This window comes from Bos grunniens, chromosome 16 (assembly GCF_055505025.1).
Source record: "Bos grunniens cultivar Pamir isolate PY7600 chromosome 16, Bosgru_T2T1.0, whole genome shotgun sequence".
Taxonomy (NCBI): Eukaryota; Metazoa; Chordata; class Mammalia; order Artiodactyla; family Bovidae; genus Bos; species Bos grunniens.
The window spans coordinates 20,381,289-20,403,278 of record NC_141180.1 but is presented as its reverse complement, the minus strand read 5'-3'; the positions used below and the strand labels follow the sequence as shown (position 1 = coordinate 20,403,278).

General features: G+C 38.4%; 1 protein-coding gene across 16 annotated transcripts in view; it reads left to right on the top strand.

Annotated features, from left to right (window-relative positions):
* The window catches only part of SOAT1 (sterol O-acyltransferase 1), a 61,131-nt gene that overhangs the window by 3,293 nt on the left and 35,848 nt on the right, over positions 1-21,990 (top strand). For 2 of the 16 annotated variants that reach the window (XM_086343600.1, XM_086343594.1), the window contains 3 exons: positions 7,177-7,276; positions 8,259-8,305; positions 8,878-9,006. In XM_086343600.1, coding sequence (XP_086199726.1) covers positions 8,883-9,006 — 124 coding nt within the window. In that variant the 5' untranslated portion in view covers positions 7,177-7,276; positions 8,259-8,305; positions 8,878-8,882. Of the gene's footprint in view, positions 1-7,176; positions 7,277-8,258; positions 8,521-8,877; positions 9,007-21,990 lie in introns of all 16 variants that reach the window. The other 14 variants (XM_086343603.1, XM_086343596.1, XM_086343597.1 and 11 more) reach the window with 7 other exon arrangements.

The window sequence follows — 21,990 nt, the reverse complement described above, 5'->3', positions numbered from 1 at the left end:
TTTCTTGACTTATGGTTTCTCCTGAGACTTCCTGCCTGTGCTTGGCCTTAGCTGCTGCTTGTATACCAATGAATCGTACATCTGTTTTCAGTCCAGTTGTGTATGTTCATCTTCCTGTCGACCGTCATCACTTGACTGACTCATAGGCGTATCATATGAACTTAACTACTCATTTCTCTTCTCCTGTAGTTACTTAGCTTAATGGCACACTCGGAGGCTTAGTTCAGAAACTCTTTTGGGATCTGTATTTCCTGCCCTCTGGATGTAGTATCTTCTAGGTGGCTCAGTGTTAAAGAATCGGCCTGCCAATGCAGGAGATGCGAGATACGGGTTCTGTCCTTGGGTCTGGAAGATCCCCTGGAGAAGGGAATGGCAACCCACTCCAGTGTTCTTGCCTGGGAAATCCCATAGACCTAGGAGCCTGGTGGGCTACAGTCCATGGAGTCACAGAGTCAGATAGAACTTAGTGACTGAGCACGCAGGCACTCTGGATGTCGGCACTTGGGTGTCTCGTAGATGCCTCAGCTTAATGTTTGTAAATTAATCTGGTCTCTCTTATCTCTTCTTCATAAAATCATTTGTTCTTTTAAGAAACGCATGTCATTTGAGCCTTACTTTAGGCTTTTATCATTTTGTGAGAATTCATTGTTCTTCCTGTGGTCCAGGAGGGCAAAATTTCCCCCTTCACCCTTCTTGAGTTCTTTTCCCCCCCGCTAGAATTTGCTTTTTTTATTTTGATAAAATAATACATAACATAAATTAACCTTTTACAAAAACTTTATATTGGAGTATATAGTTGATTGAACCCCTCTTGAGTTCTTGATACAAGGTAGATTAACAGGAGAAAAAGAATCTTTGATTCATGGGCATGGATCTCTCATAGAAACAGGACCTAAGAAGTGAGTGAAGGTGGCGGCTCTTACATATTTTAGACCAACAATAAATTAAGAATTGACTGGACAAAGAAACTTAGGTTTGGGTGCTTAGTTAATAAGAATCTTAAGCAAAGTTTGGGCTTGGGTAGTAAATTAGCAAAGAAGTGCCGGGTGTTTTCCTTATATAGGCCTCTGGGCCCTGCATTCCCCATCTCTGGTGATAAGGATGTCTTTCTACTTCCGCGTACAGGGAGGGCACCTTTTACATGAAGATTTTATTTCCTGCTTTTAGGAAAGCAGGACAGAGAGGAGGGTCAAAGTCTGTCTTGACAACGGCTCTTTCTTCAATACAGTCAGTGTGCCTTTGAGGCATATTTGGGGGCAGCCTGCCCTGGGCCCCAGCACTGCCAAGCTCTCCTTTCTCTTAACACATCCTCCACCTTGCTGCCTTAATTCTTACTAAAAAACAAATACTACCTCAGACAGATATTAAGTCACTCTCTTGTTTAAAGGCCTCTGTCAACTCCTTGTTTGTGTTAAGTTCCAGACTTCTTAGAATCCTCTGAGGGCCCTTGACTTTTTGTCCTTGCCCCTCCATTTCCCTTGTGTTCCAGTCTTTTCCTTTCCTTCCTTTTAGATCTAACCTAGATTTTACCTACTTCAGGAAACCTTTCCTAATTGCCCCTAAAGTCTATTGGGCATCAGACTTATATTCTGTTCATTATGTACGTACATCTGAGTTACTCTTCTGTAATACTCCTGTAATTATGTTTTTATATCTTCCTCCCACTGATTTTTCATTCCTTGAGGGTTCAGACTGTTGGCAGTCATCGTTGTATCCCAGGGCCTGGTGTGTAGTAGACGTCAATAAAATGTTTGAAATAATAGATCTATCACCAAGGTCTGTACTTGTTCGTGTTTTCATAGTGCTTTTCATCTGGCTCTGTTTTGATGCCTGGCAAACTTCTGTTTCTTCTTTGAACTCTGGCTCTAATGTCACCTTTATGAGGACTTACCCAACTTCTCCAAGTGTTTGGTTATGCCTTCTCTTGTGTGTGTGTGTGTGTGTGCGCGCGCGCGCGTGTGCGCATGCACACACAGAAGGGTGCTAGAACAGTTAATGGGGTAGACCTCTGTATTATTTACAGTAAATCTCACATCATTGTAGAAAGTGTTGCTTAAAATACCTGAATTTTCAGATACTTGACACCTGTATTTTGTGTCAAAAGTTTAAAAAATTGTTTTTCAGTATACATTAAGATTTTTTTCCTTGCCTTCTGTGTTTAAATGACCATAGCCTTTTAAAAAACGTGCCAGCGTCATTAAAGCATGAACTTCAGGGGCGTTCTGTCAGCCTAGTGGTTTGAATTCACTGCTGTGGCCAGGGAAGTAGGTCTGCTTTGATGCAGTGATGTGTTGGGGGACTCATAAGAAATGTAAGCCGTTTAACCTTCAGAGGAAAAACCTGTGCTTGCTTTCTCCTTTCTTCCTACTTTTATTTATTTATTTTTTTTCTTCTTCCTACTTTTAAAGTTTTCTTTATTGTTGTCTCTAATTTTGCTTCTGGATGTCAGCTACTTTTTTCTTTTTGAAAATGGAGACAGGATTACCTACCTCAGGGTTATTGTTAAGTTTAAAGGAGGTAATATACACAAAGGTCTTACCAGAAAGTAATGTTTATTCTAATTATTTGAGTTATTTCAGGAGAACAGTCTCTCAAGTTTGAGAGGTTTTCCAGTGAAGTAAAAATCATAGCATTTGTTAGCAGATTTTTTTCATAGCCTAAGTTTGTTTTTGGGTCCAGAATGGCAGATGTTGATGAAAAATCTTAAGCTCTAGAACAGATTATTTTTAGGTATATCCATACAACTTAAAAACCCCAAACTAGTTGCTATATTTATCTTTTAGTATTAAAAGGTACAGTTAGAAATGAACATGAGTTTCAGCTCTCATTCTAGCCTCTTGATGATTGTTTCATGAACATGTGAAAGGAAGTTGTTTTATTTTCTTACTGTGTGAAAATGCTTGATATCTATTAACTCATTCAACAAATACGTATTAAGTACCGACTGTTCAAGCAGAGTTCTAGATAGTTGGATAAAGTGATGAAAAGACAGAATTCTGCCTTTCATGGGGATTAGTCTTTTCATGGTGTAGACAGGCAATTAACACTATAATGTATTAGCCCATACATGCTCTGAAGAAAAATAAAGCAGGGGAAATAAGACTAAAGTGGGTGTGAGTGTTTATTTTAGTTGGGGGTAGGTAGGGAGTCCCTGGGGAGGGGACATTTGAGAACTTGAACAAAGTAAAGGAGGAATCTTTGAGGGTTCTGCGGGAGATGAGCCAGAGAGCGGCAACAGCAGAGACCTTTAAGTGGGAATAATGTTGGATTTTCAAAGAAACAGCAAAAGGCCAAAGTGACAGGAGGAGAGCAAGTGAGAACTGTAGTAGAAGGTGGAGGGTAGGGAGATGAAGGCCAGGGAGGGGAATGGCAGATCATGGGTGGAGGAGTTACTCGACAGTGGTGAGGACTTGAAACAATTCGGTGCTTAAAGGATTTTGAGGTAGGGCAATGATCTGCTGAGATTTACCTTTTAAAAAGTTTACTCTGGGCCCTGTGTGACCAGAAGGGAGAAGATGAAGAGGGACCAGTTAGGCCACTACAGTGAGAAGGGTCGGTGGTTTAGGTTGTGCTGAAGGTGGTGGATGGGGTAAAAAGATGTTAGAACGGGATATATATTTTGAAGGCAGAGTAAAATGGCCCGCTGTTGGCTTGGTTAAGGGAAAGTAAAGAAGGATAATATGGGTTTTTTGTTTTTAATCTGGGCAAAGACTGACTGCTAGTTCCAGTAACTGAATTAGGAAAGATGGAAGAATGGAGTTGGCCGGAACATCAGGAGTTCACTTTTGGTCCTGTTGAAGTTTGAGATGCCCATAGGACATCTACCTACATAAAGGGGTCCGGTAGGCCTTTGGATAGGAGTCTGGAGCTCAGGGAAATCTGGGTCTGGTGAGGAGAGAAGGGTATCATAGTGAGTGAACTGGTGGTGATCAGAGGGTTAGCCACTGGAAATTAGAATTATGGACATGGTGCACTTGTTGGTATCAGTAAGTTCTAGGGGAGGATTTGACTGGGACATAAGAACAGCTTTTTGGAGAAAGAAGGAAGTCTAGGAACTTGGAGACCAGGAGCTTGGATCTAGGAACATGGATGTTGAAGTAAAAAAAAGCGTGGAAGAGTTACTGAAAGGGAGACAGGAGGAGTGAGTGATGTATTCATATTCTTAGTAAACGAGGGGAGTGATCAGGAAGACAGTACATACAAAGAGAAGTATCAGGTGTGATAATCTGACTGACCTATTTTAAGGAAGGGAAGGAGGAACAGTAACTTGGAAATAACAGAAAATGAGGAGGATAACTTCCTCTCCTGTGTTGTTAATAATAGAAGGGCAAGAAAAGACAGTGATCTCACATACAAGGGCAGTGATTCATGCCAGCACCTAGAAACCACTTAGAATTAATGACAGTTTGAATTTTTAACTTTGCAGTAGCTGAAGTAGTTTGCCTGTGTCTAGATTGGTAAGAGTGGATTCAGAGTCCCATCTAAATGAATAGTCAAAAATTCATCTCTCTCCTTCATCTCACCTGGTTACAAGGCGTTCCCTTGCTTACACTCTTGCCCTCCTGTGGTCTGCTCTCCACACAGAGGCTGAAGGGATCCACCTTTGTAAGGAAGGAACAGTTGAACTGAGCGTTACTGTAATTTCCTTCCGTTTTCTGCCGCAACAGTCGTGTACTGTTACTGACATGGATAGCAGGAGGGACTCAGTTCAGACATCTTGTCATAATCTTGGATTTGGTCAAAATTGAGATGAAGCTTAGGTGATAGTTTTCCTTCCTAAATTCTGTGTGTATGACAGTAACAGAATTTATTAATGTTTTCTTGGAAGCCATATGATGCTTGAGCTGCGTTTGAGAAAGTGTGTAATTATGGAACTCTGCCATCATCTAACACCTATTAAGAGCAAACATGTAGAATTTGAGGGACAATGCAACTTTATATTTGTGTCATGTAGCATACAGGGCATAGATATGTAGGGATTGCATTCACTTAGTTAATTTTTTAAACTAGGTTGTTAATACACAGCAGAGTGCCAACATTTTATTATCTTTTTGTGTGTGTGCAGTAGTAGTTAACTTTCTAGATGTAGGATTCAGGGGTTGGAGGATTTACGTGAAGATGCAGTGTAATAGAGCAGAGACATTGACTACCTCTTGGTATTGTGATACCACATCTTGAGTTTTCCCTGCTGTCTTATGGTTCTCTTTTCCTGCTAATGGAGGAAACTGAGGGCAAAGATACTAGTATAGACTATGACATAAAGGTCTTTATGAGGAGTTGCTGTTTTCTTCTTTGGCTCACTCCATTGATCTGTGGCAGTGTAATTGTGCAAACTCAGTACTTGTGCTTTAGCTTGTGAAGTTAGGCCTTACTCGCTAGGTTGATGGTTCCCAGTCTCATCACCAAGGACTCCTTGTAAGTTTTTGCTACGGTGTACTCAGGCTTAGATTTTTTTCCCCTTTTGATCAGTTTAACAGCATTTGTTTGTCAAACTTGGTTGTTTGTTTTTTTTCTTTAACCTCTTTTACTGATTTCTCAGGGAGTTGATACAGTCTCAAGCCACAAGCAAAGTGACATAGCCTGTATTGCTTGCTTTATGTGACAAATGTAAAATTGTCTATTTCAGTTTATATTTGAAATATCCAAAGTAGCTTCCCCAGACCCTTAGTCTGTGGGGCCCCCATCCCCAGTCAAGAACAGCTGTCAATCTTACTGTTGAGTAGAAGGTGTAAAGCTGTTAACCGTGAAGGTGGCGCTCATTGGCGCTCTTCCATTGTAGATTTTCCTCTTTATTCTCTTAAGTTTAGAGAACTGTATCGTATTACTCAGAATAATTGGTTGTGGTATTAACTGATACATCACTTTCTGTATTAATACTTCCCACTAGATTTGGGGAATTCAAAGAGAAAATCCCATTTAGTCCCGGTCTTTAAGAAGCTTATGCTGAGTGGGAGAGGCAGATAGTATTGCCCACTGAGTGTATTAGTGTGACAGGACACACAAGGTGCGTTTGGACCACAGGGGAAGGTGAGGTGATCAAAGAAACCTTAGTGGAGGAGATGAGTCAGGGCCACCTGCTGATTAGAGTAGAGGCTGGGGAATCCAGTAGTTCTGGTTTTGAATCCCTTTTCTGCAGTTTTGAATCCCTTTATGATTTGGAGTAAACTAAATCACCTCCCTAAACTATGTTTTGAGACAGGAAAGAGTATATAGGAAGACATGGTGACCAAAGACAATACTGTGGGAATAAAATAGTTGTATTTACTTTAAAGATTATATTGAAATTAAAATAATAATACATGTAAAACATGTAAGGACTCAAAAGTAAGAGTCCCTATTTTTAATTCCACACTGTTAACCCCTGTATAATTCCTTTTTGAAACATCTTGGTTCTTCTTGCATCTTTTCTTTCTCTCTTCTTTGTCCCTGATTTCTTTTCTATCTCTTGTTGTCTTACTAGATAGAGGGCATCCCTCAGAGTTTAGTTGTCAGTTCTCTAATCTTTCGCGTTGAAGAATTAGATGTTCTTCTGGCTTCCTCTGTCAGTGTTACACAAATGATTTTAAATTTACCAGTAACCCTGACCTCTTCCCTAGGTTTCTCTTCTTAATTGAATCTATTGTTCTCCTAAAATTTCTACTTGATATGTCGGTCTCCAAATTGTATCCATGATCCCTTGGACTGTAGCCCACCTGGTCCCTCTGTCCCTGGGATTTCCCAGGCAAGAATACTGGAGCGGTCACCATTTCCTTCTCCAGGGGATCTTCCCGACCCAGGGATCATGTCTCCTCCTTGACACGTGGATTCTTTACCACTGAGCTCTACCTGGAACTATTCCATAATTCTGCTTCATTTGATTTCAACAACAACAACAACAAAAAAAAAAAAATAGAAGGGAAGTGATCTAGATTTGTCAGATTTTTACTTTGCCAAGCATTGGTATTTAAGAAAACAATCAAATTCACCATGTACTCCATTTTGTATGTAAAGGGCATTTTAACATAACTGTTTTAAAAGACCATAATCTTACGATTTTAAAATAATGTAGTGAATACTTTATTATGTTTTGCTTTAGACTGCCAAAAACTTCTGTATAGTTAAACACTGCTTTGGAGTAAGCATATTATAGTCTTGATATTGATCTGCCTAAAATTTGATTTTGATTATGTTTGTCAGTGCTTAAAATGGCCTGCTGCTAAGTCACGTCAGTCGTGTCCGACTCTGTGCGACCCCATAGACGGCGGCCAACCAGTCTCCCGTCCCTGGGATTCTCCAGGCAAGCATGCTGGAGTGGGTTGCCATTTCCTTCTCCAGTGCATGAAAGTGAAAAGAGAAAGTGAAGCCACTCAGTCCTGTCCAACTCTTCGTGACCCCACGGACTGCAGCCTACCAGGCTCTTCCATCCATGGGATTTCTCAGGCAAAAGTACTGGAGTGGGTTACCACTGCCTTAAAAAAGTCCTAATTTGTTAGGTCTTTACAGTTTGACCCCAGCTCTTTTTTCAAATCTTTTTCTATTATCGACTTAAGAAAAAAGAATCCAAACAGCAGGTGATGTTTGTAGTTTGGATCTGATCCAGGTTCTGATCTGACCCTGCCATTAGCTTTGTGGTCTTGGACAAGTTACTGTCATGAGAAGAAGCAAATAGTCCTGGAGCTGCTCTGGTGCAATCAACTAGGCTTTGGAGTTTCTGGGCGAGCCTGGCACTTGACAGCCAGGTCTTCAGGGTATTCTGTTGAACATAAATGGTTTCACTGAACGTGAGCTTTAGACAAGACCATTCTGTCAACATGATGGATCAAGATAAGAATAAGATCATGTAATCATCAATGCTTGCCCAAGTCACAAAGAATCTAGCATCTGTCTCCCCAGTCTACTGGGAATGATTGTTGCTGTTTTGCCAGTCGCAGCTTTAGCCACCCTCTACTCTGCCTCCTTATAGAGAAGATTTGTTGGTATACCCAATCATCAACCTGTCCTCACTTTCTGATAACCCTCAAGCCAGAGTGAACCCCTGCTTCTTTGGACTCTGCCCAAAATCACTTAGTCAGATCCCAAGCCCTAAATAAATCGCTTCAAATATTCTCTCCCTGGGATGCCCCACAGTTTCCCATGATACACATTCCTAATAAACTAGTCCAGCTGTTGGTATGTTCCTGGTGTATGTGTGGAAGGCATTGACCATAACTACCTGGAACCTTATTTTTTCTCATATGTGAACCAGGAGTAATAATAGGATTTTTTTTTTTTTTTGACAGAATTTTGAAGATTAGACAGAAAACTTAAAGCACCTAGCAGAGTCCTGGTAATTAGTAAAACTCAACAGAAGCTTGTTTCTTGTCCTCTAACGAAGTAGTCTGATCAGTCATGGGCCCCTGAGCAGGGCTTACAAGGACCTTGCTTTCACCCTTTCTCACCCATGGAGTCCTCCGTTCTCATCCTTCAAGACACAGGTCACATACCTTCTTTCCTATGAAACCTTTGCACCTCTTAATGATCTCTTCTGTCTCTGCACTTCAGGTATGTATCATTCTTACCACCCACTTGACTATTTATCGTGTTCTTTCCTGTGGCATCTTTTAACTTACCCTTTACTTAATTCTTAATTTTTTATGTACTTATGCCTTGTTTGTTCAACCTTTTTTTTTTTTTTAAGAATGGGGGCTCTGTTTTGAAACCAGCCAATGATTTTTATCAAGACTGATTTCTTCATTATTTGTTACAGTATCTTGTACTCAGAAAATGTTTAAACGTGATTAAAAGTATAACAAAAGGAAGAAAATATATCATTCGTCACCTCCCCTTAAATATGGTGATATTATGAAATTTACCTATGCCATATCCTTAGTTTAAAGCTTTTTATATCTTCTTTCCTAGACAGCATGGTAGTGGGTGAAGAAAAGATGTCTGTACGAAAACGGCTATCGAAGTCCAGTAACCATGCTGAGGAAGAGGAAGAAGGCCAGAGAGACTTTGCAGAGGAGTCCCAAGAGGCGCCTACTAATGGTGAGGCTTTTACTTTTTCTGAGGTGAATTAATGAAATCGGGAGCAAATTCAGTGTTCCTGAACAAGGATTACCATCTCTTTAGCTCTTAACTCCCCACTCCAGTACTCTTGCCTGGAGAATCCATGGACGGAGAAGCCTGGTAGGCTGCAGTCCATGGGGTCACTAAGAGTCGGACACGACTGAGCGACTTCCCTTTCACTTTTCACTTTCATGCATTGGAGAAGGAAATGGCAACCCACTCCAGTGTTCTTGCCTGGAGAATCCCAGGGACGGGGGAGCCTGGTGGGCTGCCATTTATGGGGTCGCACAGAGTCAGACACGACTGAAGCGACTTAGCAGCAGCAGCAGCAGCAGCAGCTCTTAACTGGCTGTGGTGTGAGGCATGCGGGATCTTAGTTCCCCAACTAGGGATCAAACCTGCATCTCCTGCAGTGGAAGCTTGGAACCTTAACCACTGGACCACCAGGAAAGTCCCTCTTAAGCTCTTAAAAATGGATATGCTGGCAGGCACTGTAAAGTGCAGAGGAGAGAAAGAAATTAAGAGAATAGAAAGGAACACTTCAGTTTCGTTACCAGTCAGAGCCGCTTTTGATACTGCTTGTGACACTGGTATGTGAATCGCTGCACCTCTCATAATAGAGGTGAGCTTTACTGATGAAAGTGGAGTTTGCAGTGTATGGTTTAATTTTATGTATTTGATAACAAAGAAACTAAAAAATAAGCCCTTTTAAAGTGATTCATTGAACAGTTTGTGGGTATCTACTATGTTTTAGACATCATTCATTCATCTTATTCAGTTCTTCAACTGCCTGATTCCTATCAGTATTTACTGGTGTTCTGCTAAGTGGTGCAGCTCCAGCAGTGATCGGTACAGATGTGTTTGCCCTTGTGAAGCTCCAAGTTAAGTGCATGAGAACCCCTCTCTCCGCTTTAACATAATTAGATTATTAGAAATAAGTGCTACTAATTACTCTTTTAATAGCTGACATTAGCATAATGAGCATAATTAGCAGGGTACATAACCTAGGTAAAAATCTTGGGAGAGACAGATGAGGGAATTGTGTTAGTTCTCATGTCCAGGTTTGCTTAACATGAATGCAAAGAAGACTGACACAGTACTTGTTTGTTAAGGTCAAGGTTTATGCTTAAGACTGATAGACTGGTAAACACAACTTCACTTGTTGTCATCTATTGCATCAGGCTATTTATTTTTGCTGTGACATTTGTATAGGTTTGATTTCAGTGAGGATTTGAAATTTGAAGCTTGTTTGGTTAACAGATAGGTGTGGAACTTTTTGAGATAGGTTATCTTTGGCATCCTAAGACTTTTTTCATAAAGAAAAGCTTTTGCTTTTCCTGTTCAAATTTAATTGTAAATTAAATGCAGCCACTGGATCAAGAATATAAATGTTGTTGCTTAAGTTTGCATAATGAAGTTTATTGATTGTTGGACTCTTAATTAGCTATTTATGAAATACTTATATTTGCACATGAGCTAGTTTTAGTGTGGCTTTAAAATGTGAAAATTGTGCAAAATGGTGAGCCAACATTGGTTAGAAACCTTCCCCTTCCATGATTTAGGGACTGGGTGCTAAATCACATTATTTTTATTGAAACTTTCTGCTATCGGATGATTTTCTCTCTGTGTCTCTTTTTTTCTTTTTTTTTAAATATAAAGACAGAAAACTTAAAGCACCTAGCAGAGTCCTGGTAATTAGTAAAACTCAACAGAAGCTTGTTTCTTGTCCTCTAGTGAAGTAGTCTGATCAGTCATGGGCCCCTGAGCAGGGCTTACAAGGACCTTGCTTTCACTCTTTCACATGTATAAAATACTTTATACATGTATTTAAACATGCATAACTTCTACATGTTTTCAGCACTCCTTATTGTCTTAGTTCATTAAGTTTTAATCGGTTCAGATTTTAGTGCGGATAATGAAAATTGAATTATTTAGCCTGAAACAAGAAGTCTGAGCTTCTCCTTGTTTTAATGTAAGTAATGCTGATCTGAAAATAGTGTTTCTCCATTTACTTTAACAATGATTCACTTTGGGGGAGTAAGCAGGCTCCTCCGTCCATGGGATTTTCCAGGCAAGAGTACTGGAGTGGGGTGCCATTGCCTTCTCCAGTTGGTTCCTGCAGGTACCCTTTATCAGGTTGAGAACATTGTCTATCTGTCTATTAATTTACAGATAATACCTATTTTTCACTGCCTTTTATTTTGCTACATTGTTCATTTGATAGCTGATTAATGAGTAAAGGTAATATGATGATAAATGGGGCTTCCAAGGTGGCTCATTGGTAAAGAATCTTCCTGCCAATGCAGGAAATGCAGGTTCAGTCCTTGGGTCTGGAAGATCCCCTGGAGGAGGAGATGGCAGCCCACTCCAGTATTCTTGCCTGGAAAATTCTATGGACAGAGGAGCTTGGCAGGCTACAGTCCATGGAGTCGCAAAGAGTTGGACATGACTCAGTGACTTGAGCATACATCATAATAACTACTAATAGTTTATCATATACCAGGCACTATTTTAAGTGTTTAACAAATATTAACTTGGTTAGTAGACTTCTAGTTATTTGATTTTAGGGTTCTTTGTGATACGTACATAAATGTTTGAACAGAGAGAACAACCTGCCTTATGTAAAAATTGAGAGTCTCTTGGCAAAAATAGATGAAAAAAAGTGAATATCATTGTTCTTGTGTAATTTGGCACCTTCATTCAGTTTATGCATCTAATCATAAAACTGACTGGTCTAGGTAGAGCTTTAATCAACTAAGTAGATTGAGAACACATTTTTTCCCCTTAGGGTAAAACCAAAACATGTTTGTTTTAGAAAGTACAGATAAACAGAAGTTCATGTGTCTATGATTTTTTCCTTGGCTGTATTCCTAGAAATGGTTTTTATTTATTTTGGCTGAACTGGCCCCATCAGGCAGCATGCAGGGTCCTAGTTCCCTGACCAGGGATTGAACCTATGCTCTCTGTAGTGAAAGCACCGAGTCTTAAGCACTGCACTGCCAGAGAAGCCTCTAGAAATTGTTTTTAGGTCAGTGGGAATAAATGCCTGTAAGATTTTGGGGCTGAGTATTGCCAAATCGCCCTCCGGAAATATTGCACTCCCAAGTAGCAATATGAGAGTGCTTATTTTATTTCTTCAGCCTTTCTTCAGTCATGGATGTTATGTAACCTTTTGAATAAACTCTATGGCATTTGAGAGATGACAGATTCCACTTTACTTGAAAAAAGGCTTTGTACAATGAGGCATAATTACCAGCAGCAATAAAGTTATTGAATATTAATTAGTACTTTTTATAGCTTTTAAGGTCAAAAGAGTGAGTTAACAGTCCTATGTTAAAAAAAGGAATTAAATAAATACAGTGACTAAATGGTATAGGAGACCACCTGCAGTGGGAGTAGGGGGGACAGTGCTTTAGAATGAAGGGGAGTGTCTCACAGAGGAGGTAGAATTTCACTTTGATCTTTGAGGAGGAGACTGGGAAGGGGCTTTTAAGAAAGCCAGGTAGAAAGGAATGGGTTTCAAAGGCATAGACTTAAGACTGTACAGTGTTATGTGTGTGGTGTTTTGTTCATTTTTGTAGAGGATTGTGGGGTGAGAAGGTAGTTCAGAGATGGATTTGTGCTGTTTTTATTTTTCTTTTACAGACAAGAGGACAAAATTGGAAAGGCAGAAGGAAATAAGCAGATAGGGTTTGGAGTCTTAACTATATATGCAGTCATTGACTGACTGCTTACTGGGTTGGTTCCGTTAGTGAATAGGTTGTTCAATAAAGTTCTTGGTGAAAATGAAAAATATGTCTTATTTTTATTTAAAACTGAACAAACTTCTTGGCCAACCCAGTACCTATATGGATGACTTATAGCCGTCAGACATACTTAGATTTTTTTTTCCTTAGGCAAAACCAAGGAGAGCAGCTGTTAAAGCATTCTTTCACTAAGTTCAGAAAGGTATTCGTTTATCTTCTTGCTGATGGTGCTGGCAGCTCTTCTGTTGCAGGTCCGAAGTAGATTTAGGAACTCCCTGCTATATAATACACTAGCTGGGAATTTTTTAATCTATGACAAACCTTATAACATTTCTATTAAAAGTTATCTCTGTTGATTTTAAAATAAGATTATATGATATTGTAAAAGTTTAATGGTAATAGGACCAATTCCTCTCATTGCGTATATGGGCAACACATACAGTTGATGCAGGTGTGGTGACAAAAAATAAATCAAAGTTAGCTCTGGTTGAGTAGTGTAGTTCAGGGTTATTTCAGTTGTAGGATAGAAATGTGTTTATAGCTTAAAAATTATAGACCAGGTGAGATTGGTATGTCCATTTATTGCCTTTGCAGTTTACCAATATTATACCTTTAAGATATAGATGAACTTACTTTTGTCCTCATGATAGATTGGGGCTATTTCCTCTTCAGTTGTCCTTGTTGAAGAAGTAAAAACAGTTTGATTTAATTAAGAAACAAATGGCTGAACTGTGCTTATTAATTTTAAAATTTTAAATAATGTATGTTCTTTTTTAAAAAAATCAAATATTGTAGAAGGTTATAAAGTAATAATTCTTCCCTTAAGTAATTCTGTTTTGCTTTTCTGTTTTTTCCTACTTGTGGAATCATATTGGGGATCTTTTCTGCAATTTGCTTTTTCTAAACTTTTAAATTCAATATATGTAAGTGAAGTTGTCTTAAAAGTATCTGTGTAGCACTTCTGTTGCACAGTGAAAATTGCTCAGTCCAACTTTTTGCAGCCCCATGGACTGTGGCCTGCCAGGCTCCTCTGTCCATGGAATTCTCCAGGCAAGAGTACTGGAATGGGTTGCTATTCCTTTCGCCAGGGCATCTTCCTGACCAGAGATCAAAGTGGGTCTCCTGCATTGCTGTTAGGGGCTTTACCATCTGAGCTACAAAAGAACCCTGTTGCGTAAATGCTTAGTAATTTGACTTGTCCCTTTTGGGTGGACATCTGGGTTGCTTCCACGAATTTAGACTATAAAAAGTACTGCAGAGAACATCCTTGAAACCATGTCCTTGCTTACTTGTACTTGTAGGATACATTCTTTAAAGTGAAATCGCAGGATCAAAGAGTTTTTTCTTTTAAAATTTAGATATTACTGTCTTTCTTAAAAATGTTATACCAGTTTATCCTGCCATCTATATTGTTTCCCTGTACTCTTGTTAATATGTCTGCTAATCTTTTTTTAAGCTTGCTAATTTGAAGGGTGGAAAACAGTGTCATATAGCATGAATTTGTTCTTATGACTTATGAGGCAGAAAACTTTTTCCATATATATATACTATATTTTTTCTTCAAAAGCCCTGTCCATTATTTTTTGCCCATTTTTGTTCCCTATCAGATGGCTGTTATTTTTCTTTTGTTTTTGTGAAGAGTTCTTTCTATGTTAAGGCAGTTCCTCCCTTTGACTATCATACACTATGAGTATTTTTAACTGTTTATCTTTTGACTTTGCTGATAGTGCGCATGTGTAGTTTTTATGTGATCACATAGCTCTTGTATTGCTTTTAGATGTCTTGTCATGCTTAGAAATCATCCAAAATTATGAAAAAGGAAAATGGATGATTTTTTTTTTACCTTTATGGGTTTTTTAAGATTCAATGTTTGATCCATCTGGAATTTATTTTTAATAATAAGTCAGCTGGGATCTAATTTACAGTTTTTTGAAATGGCTACCCAATTGTTTCAACATTATTTATTAAATCTCCTTTTCTGTATAATACTTATCACCCTCATTTCTAGTTCAGATTCCATTTCTCTGCAATAGTGTAGATGTGACTAGTAGAGAATTTTGAAAGGTTTTTTGAGGTCAGTGGAGCAGTAGAGGATTTAGATGGATTATACTTTTTTTTTTTAATCTCCCTTTTTGCTTCTAAGATTGATAAATGATTGATTCTTTCAAGGACTACTCCTAAACGCATCCATCCTATGGACATAGGGATGGCTTTCCCATGATGGTTTTAGATTATATATATCTATGTGGAGAGCAAGGTAAAGTTGGGATGAAGGTTTCTGTGGTATAGTCAATGAGAATTTTTTAGAAAATAACCAGGATTTTAAAATGAGTCTGAACTTCTCTAGGAAGTAAAAACTTGCTAGTCAGTGCCTACGCATTAGCTAATTCTGTACTTTACCACAAAGATACAAAGAAACACTAGCTAAAAGAAGTGAAACTTGAAACATGGTTATTAGTCACTACCATGTAGTCCTTAGTCATCTTTAAGAATTTAGTCACTATAAGTAGCACTTGATTTTTTAAATTGTAACTAATGAATTTTTAAAAACTTTTACTTTGTTTTGAGCTATAGCCCATCAACAATGTTGTGGTAGTTTCAGGTGAACAGGGAAGGGATTCAGCCGTGTGTGTGTGTGCGTGTGTGTGTGTGTGTGTGTGTGTGTGTGTGTATGTATATATATATGTATCCATTCTCCCCCAAGCATTCCTCCCATCCATGCTGCCACATAACATTGAGCCGAGTTCCCAGTGCCATACAATAGGTCCTTGTTGGTTATCCATTGTAAGTATAGCAGTGTGTACGTGTCCATTCCAAACTCCCAAACTGTCCCTTCCCTGGATTGAAATTTCCCCCCGGAACCGAAAGTTTGTGAGCCTGTTTCTGTTTTGTAAGTAAGTTCATCTGTATCACATTTTAGATTCTACATCAAGTGATACCATAGGATATTTATCTTTCTGACTTAGTATGATAAGCTTTAGGTCCAGTCATGTTGCTGCAAATGGAATAATTTCATTCTTTTTTATGACTGATCAATATTTTTTTTTCCTGATCTCTATGGCTAGAGATCAGAAGATGGGTTTTACTTCAGGCTCATTTTTTTTTTAAATTTTATTTTATTTAACTTTACAATATTGTATTGGTTTTGCCATATATCAAAATGAATCTGTCACAGGTGTACATGTGTTCCCCATCCTGAACCCTCCTCCCTCCCCCAGGCTCATTTATTTACTGGTCATGAGACTGTGGGCAAGATGGTTAGTGTCTTTGAATCTGATTTCTTTGTTTTGAAAATAGAAATGACACCAGCTGTCCTTTATTTATTTTTGGCTGTGCTGGGTTTTTGTTGCTGCACGGGCTTTTCTCTAGTTGCGGTGAGCAGGGCCTACTCTCCAGTTGCCATGCGTGGGCCTCTGTATACAGTGGCTTCTCTGGTTGCAGCTTCTGGGCTCCAGAGCACAGGCTCAGCAGCCATGGCGCATGGGCTCAGGTGCGCCTCTGCACGTGGAATCTTCCCGGATCAGAGATCAAACCATGTCTCCTGCATTGGCAGATGGATTCTTTACCACTGAGCCACCAGGGAAGCCCCTAGCTATCTTTTTATCTCACTGGGTTGTTATAAAGAATAAATGTGATGAGGTATAATCAACATTTTATAAATATTGAAATTTTGCAGCAAGTTTTTATTTTTTTTTGGCCCTACCACATGACATGCAGGATATCCATTCCCCAAGCAGGGGTTGAACCCAGGCCTTGTCAGTGAAAGTCCAGAATCCTAACCACTAGGCCTCCAGGGAACTCCTTGCAGCAAGTTTAACAAGGATGAGGATTTGGAAATTTGGAGACCATAGTGACTCCAGAAAAGAAGGAGTTACAAAAACAGGTTGGGGATGAATTACTAGTGAGAAAGTGAAGATAGAAAGTATAAATCACTTTTCTAGGACATGTATTGAAAAGAACAGCATGGGTCACAAAAGATGAGGTTCGTTGGAAAGAGCTGCCATTTGTTTCCAAAGGGCATTGTTTCCAAAATTTCAGTTATTTTTAATTTTGCCATTATCTCTGTACTCTATTTACTATTATAAAGATCACTGAAAAGTCCTCCTCCTAAGCAATAAATTCTGTAAAGTCATAGGCTTGTTTCAGTTACATATTTGTTTCTAAAATGATAAGTAAACATGTACTACTGGACAAAAATTCACAGATTTGATTTTGAGTACCACTGATGACATCCATATAATTTCAGCAAAATTTTAAAGACTGCATTGTCTCTGAGTGTAATGTGGGTGCTATAAACTACTCAATGTGTTGAATGATTTGAACAGTTTCTCAAAAGACTTAAAAAGGATCAAGGCAATAGTTTAAAGGGTTAGTCTTGAAAAAGAGATGGGCTACCCCTTTCTCTGACACAGGAGTAGTGGAGAAGAGGATTAAAGATAGTGAACATTAAAATACAAGATATTTTAGGAGTTGGTACCTAAAATGATCAATTGAAGGTAAGGTTGCCTGGTAAGGTTGGGACTTGAAAAAGGTGGAAAATGTTTGGATCTATGCTTGTGATGAATGTTACAGAAATTCATCAAGAGGCAAAGACAGATACTACATTTTTTTATTGCAGGCCTGGTTAAGACTTGACAGCATCAGTTTATATAGTGGGCCTATTTTCTATATTATTTCTGCAAGGTGTGGCAATTCAGAATCAGAAAAAGCAGATAGGCAATATCTGGGATTGGGGTATGGCTTGGCAGGTTCAGGAAATTGGTGGTGGTGATGAGGGAAGGATGGAAATAATGACAGAGGGTTAGTAACTCTTGGCTGGGTAAGAAAACTGGGAAAGCAAAAGAATAATTTCCATGAGAAGAAAATCTGTTTCCTTATGTTTCTTTTTAGAGCAATGAAATCTTTTCTAGAAACTGTCCAACAGACTTCTCATATCTCATTGGCCAGAACTAGGTTATAAATTAGGCTGTCTTCCTTTTGCCTCTTTATTCTTTTCTACCCTACTTAGAGTCCATAGCGTCAGCCTCCCAGGGCACAATCAATCCAATGGCTCCCATGCCCTCTTGTTTCTGGTAGGGTTTGGTCATGGTTGGGTTGGACAGCCCTGATAGGAGATCCAAGGGCAGAGAGTAAGGAGTGTTTTTGTAATGTCAGTTTCCTTTGGGCTGGGTAACCATCACTTCTATTCAGTTCTTTCCAAAGTGTTCTCTTTGGCTTTCCTTGGCTTTTCAGGATAGTAGCAGTTTTTGGTTGTGTGTTACTAGCCCTAAAATCTACACCATCTTTTGTTGTTTTTCTTAAATTTGTTGACACATTTATAAAAAAGTTCCTTCTAAACTCTTCTCAGTAACTATAAGTGGGCCATCTCTAACTGAGTACTCATGCCCATTCTTGAAGCAGTCTCTGGCAAGGGGAATGAGACACATACCCTTGTGAGGGAAGCACCAGCCTTGTTCACCATAGTCCCATGAGATTATAAAAAGAAACTGTGCGTGTATGTCAGCCAGACTTAGAGTAAATTTAGCCATCTAGAACAGAAGTTGTCATACACAACCACTTTCATTCATTTATGCCTGTAGCGCTTCTGGACCATATGGCCCCCCAAACCTAAAGTTCTCTCTGGCCCATTACAGAAAAAAAATTGCTGATCCCTGATCGAGGACTATACTGTTCAGTATGGTGTGGTTGAACACTTGAACTGTTGCTAGTCTGAACTGATTTAATATTATAGTTGTAAAATACATACCACATTTCAAAGACTCACTTGCATCTGTTTTTCCTTTTTCATGTGGCTCCTAGGAAATTTTAAAATACATATGTGGTTCACATTTATATATCTGTTGGACAGCTTTGATCTAGACAGTAACTGGTAACCTAGAAAGTAAGGAATTAAAAGCTGCCCTTTAGCACAAGCCTCTGTTAAGTACAGTAGGGCTTCCTAGGTGGTACTAGTGATAAAGAATGCACCTGCCAGTGCAGGAGACGTAAGTACAGTATTGTAAAGCTGAGAGAGCTTGGCACCTGGAGGCATGTGACTCACGGTCAAGTCCCAGAAGACCCAAGTCCTTACAAGTCTTCATGCTGTTTCCATTGCCTGAGATAATCTTTCCGAGTACCTGTTCACTGTGATTTTTCCTTATCATTTGAGACTCAAATATCAAATATTGACTTCCTCTGCAAAAGCTCACTCCACCCTCATGATTCCACAGCCCTTCTGTGTATTGTAATTATCTGTGTTTGCATATTTCTACTGAGAGCCTAAAGGAGGGGGCAGTTGAAATACATGCCTATCCTGAATGTATTGGGTTCTCAGAGGATTTTTACATCATGAGTAAATATATAATTGAATGAACAAGTGAGTTACTAATTTAATAAGTTTGGTTATTTGTCTTTTCCTTCTGGGTAACACTGGCAATAAATTTGGCCTAGTCGTATAAGTATAGGATTTTACAGGAGTCAGATTTAGTGAAAAGTCGTGAAGAAGCAGCCCAGGTAGAAAAGCATAACTTTCTGGAGCTGTTTAGTATAGGCCCCATTGCTCTCATTTACATTTTAATATCAATAAAAGTATTATAATAGCACAGTACAGTAATCTTTTATTTAACATAAAGATTATGTATAGTACAGTCTTTTTCTCTTTTTAAAAGGTGCTAACTTTAGGAAGGTCTTCATTAAAACTGGTTCAGATTAGATTTTTGATACTTCAGGGAGTGCGTTTTTAAATATTCAGTTCAATGTCGTAGATTCTACAAGTGTGAGGTAGTATTAATGAAGATAAATGTCTCAAGCCTGACTTCTTAGAAATCAGTAGGTTAGGAAAAAAAAAAATCGAGAGTAGTGTTCTTTAAGGATTTATCTTTAGGTCTACTAGTAGGTATTAACAGTTAATGATCAGTTAACAGTGATATTAATGATTTAGACAGATATTTCAGACACTACAAGGCACTCAGTCCTTGTTTATCACTACTTCCGAGTCAACATTTTAGAAATTTAGAAGCCTTGAGTTTACTCAGGTGGTTGGTTGTCTGTATATAGATCCTTAAATCATTGGATATTCGCTTTTATGGCATTATTCTTTTGATTTTTATGACATTTAAGTTTTGGTGGATAGCAGGAAAGTAATTTTCTTCTGAATGTTATATGAGGTTAATTTTAAGGTGAAAGAAAATGAATTTTAAATGTATTTTTCTCTGACTTTATAGAACGTTACTATTACTTGGAGTGGGGCCTTCAGAGATTCTAGTCTAACTGGGAAAAAGTTTCCCAGCTTTCCAATCTCTGACTCATCAAACCAATTTGAAATGGTGGTGATGTTATTTATGGATAGACACATTCCTTTTGGAAGTGATGCACAGTAGTGAGAATTAATCTTTGGTGTCTTCTTCCCCATCTCCCTGTGGTCGTTAGTTGAAGGAAAGAAGCTTCTGTATTCATTTATTTGTGAATCCATGGTCTGATCATAGTAGAGAGCTAAATAAAAGTATTTTTTACAACTGATAGAAAAATCAAGTGGATATTTGTTTCACCTTCATATTTCTTGCCTAATAAGGTACCAGTTTGATACCAGTTTAATAAGGAACCATATCATCAAAACTTATCATCTTTCCACTCCCAGTGCCATTGTTTTGACTTATGGCAGTATTATTTCTTGTCAGGATTTATTGTATTTCACTTCTGTGATCCTTTCTTTCTCTCCTGCCAGAGAGTGGACTTTTCTAATATCAGATCATTTATTCTTTTGCTTAAAATTCTTAATTTCCTCAAAGCTGTTGTGATACAGACCGTTCATGGTATGACCTCCAGCCTCCTTCCCAGTCATAAATTCCACTGTTATCAACGATTAAAGGTATTACTTCACTGCCTTCTGGCTTCTTCTGTTGTTGGTATTGATGAGTCAATACCAGCATAATCGCAGTTCTCTTGAAGGTGATATTTTCTTTCTTGTTGCTTTCAAGGGCTTTTTGTAGTTTGCTTTAAAATAAACCTTTGTGTAAAAGATAAATTAAAAAAAACTCTGTATTATACAGTTTTACTATCATATATCTTTACCCAACTTGGGATTCTTTGATCTTCCTTTGAGGACTGGCATTTTTTAACACTTGTGGAAAGTTTTCAGCCATTATTGCTTCAAGTTTTTTCTCTCATTTTAGGGCTTTTATTAGATGTATTTTGGACCTTCACATTCTCCATGCCTTTTTTCCAAGGTGATTATTGTGAAAAGATATAAATAGAGGATTAAATAAGTTTTATTTCAGTCATAAAAATAGTAGACCAATAAAATTGACGTAGAAGACTATGTAAGACATGCAGATATTAACAGTCTAACAAATGAAAACAGTGTGCGTAATGACTCCATTTTTATAATATGTATATTTATAATATTTAATATTACTATTTGATATTTACCAAAGTAAAAGAACAGATGATATTTACCAAAATATTAGTTACTCAAACACCATAGGGTAGTGGGTGATTTTGTTAGAGTTTTGTGGGGGCAGGGGGTTTGGATTTTTAAAATTTTTCTATAAATGAAAACAGGGAGTCTGTTCTCATTTCTCTTGTGTGTTTACCTAGGAGGTGGAATTTCTGGCTCATACGGTAATAACTCAGTATTTACTTTTTAAGGAAGTTCCAGACTTTTTCAAAAGCACTACCTTCTCAGCAGCAGTGTGAGAGGGTTTTAATTTCTCCGTATCGTGGTCAAAATTTTTCCTCCTCACTTAAACTGTTTTATTTGTACCAAGTAGTTCCACTCTTACAAACTTCATTTTTACAAGCATGTATTAACACTTCTCTAATTGCGTAACGGAACAGTTGTCACATCCAGTCCTTCTCAAAATTTCGTGCTGGTGCAGCTCTTTCTAGCTTTGCTGAGATAATTGACACATAACATTGTATAAGCTTGAGGTGTACAGTGACCAGCACTTACAGCCATCATACTGGGTGTAAAAAAGCAATATTTGTGGTTTTGATTTGCATTTTCTTGATGGCAGTGATATTGAACATCTTTTCAAATGGTATCAACCATTTGTGTATCGTTTTTGGAGACATGTCTATTCAGACACTTAAATGGACTGTTTGTCTTTTCCGTTGAGTTGTAAGAGTTGTTTACGTGTTCTGTATGCAGGTTCCTGATCAGATTTGCAAGTATTTCCCCTATTTTGTGTCTTTTAACTTTCTTGATAATATCCCTTGGAGCAGAAAAGATTTTTTAAAA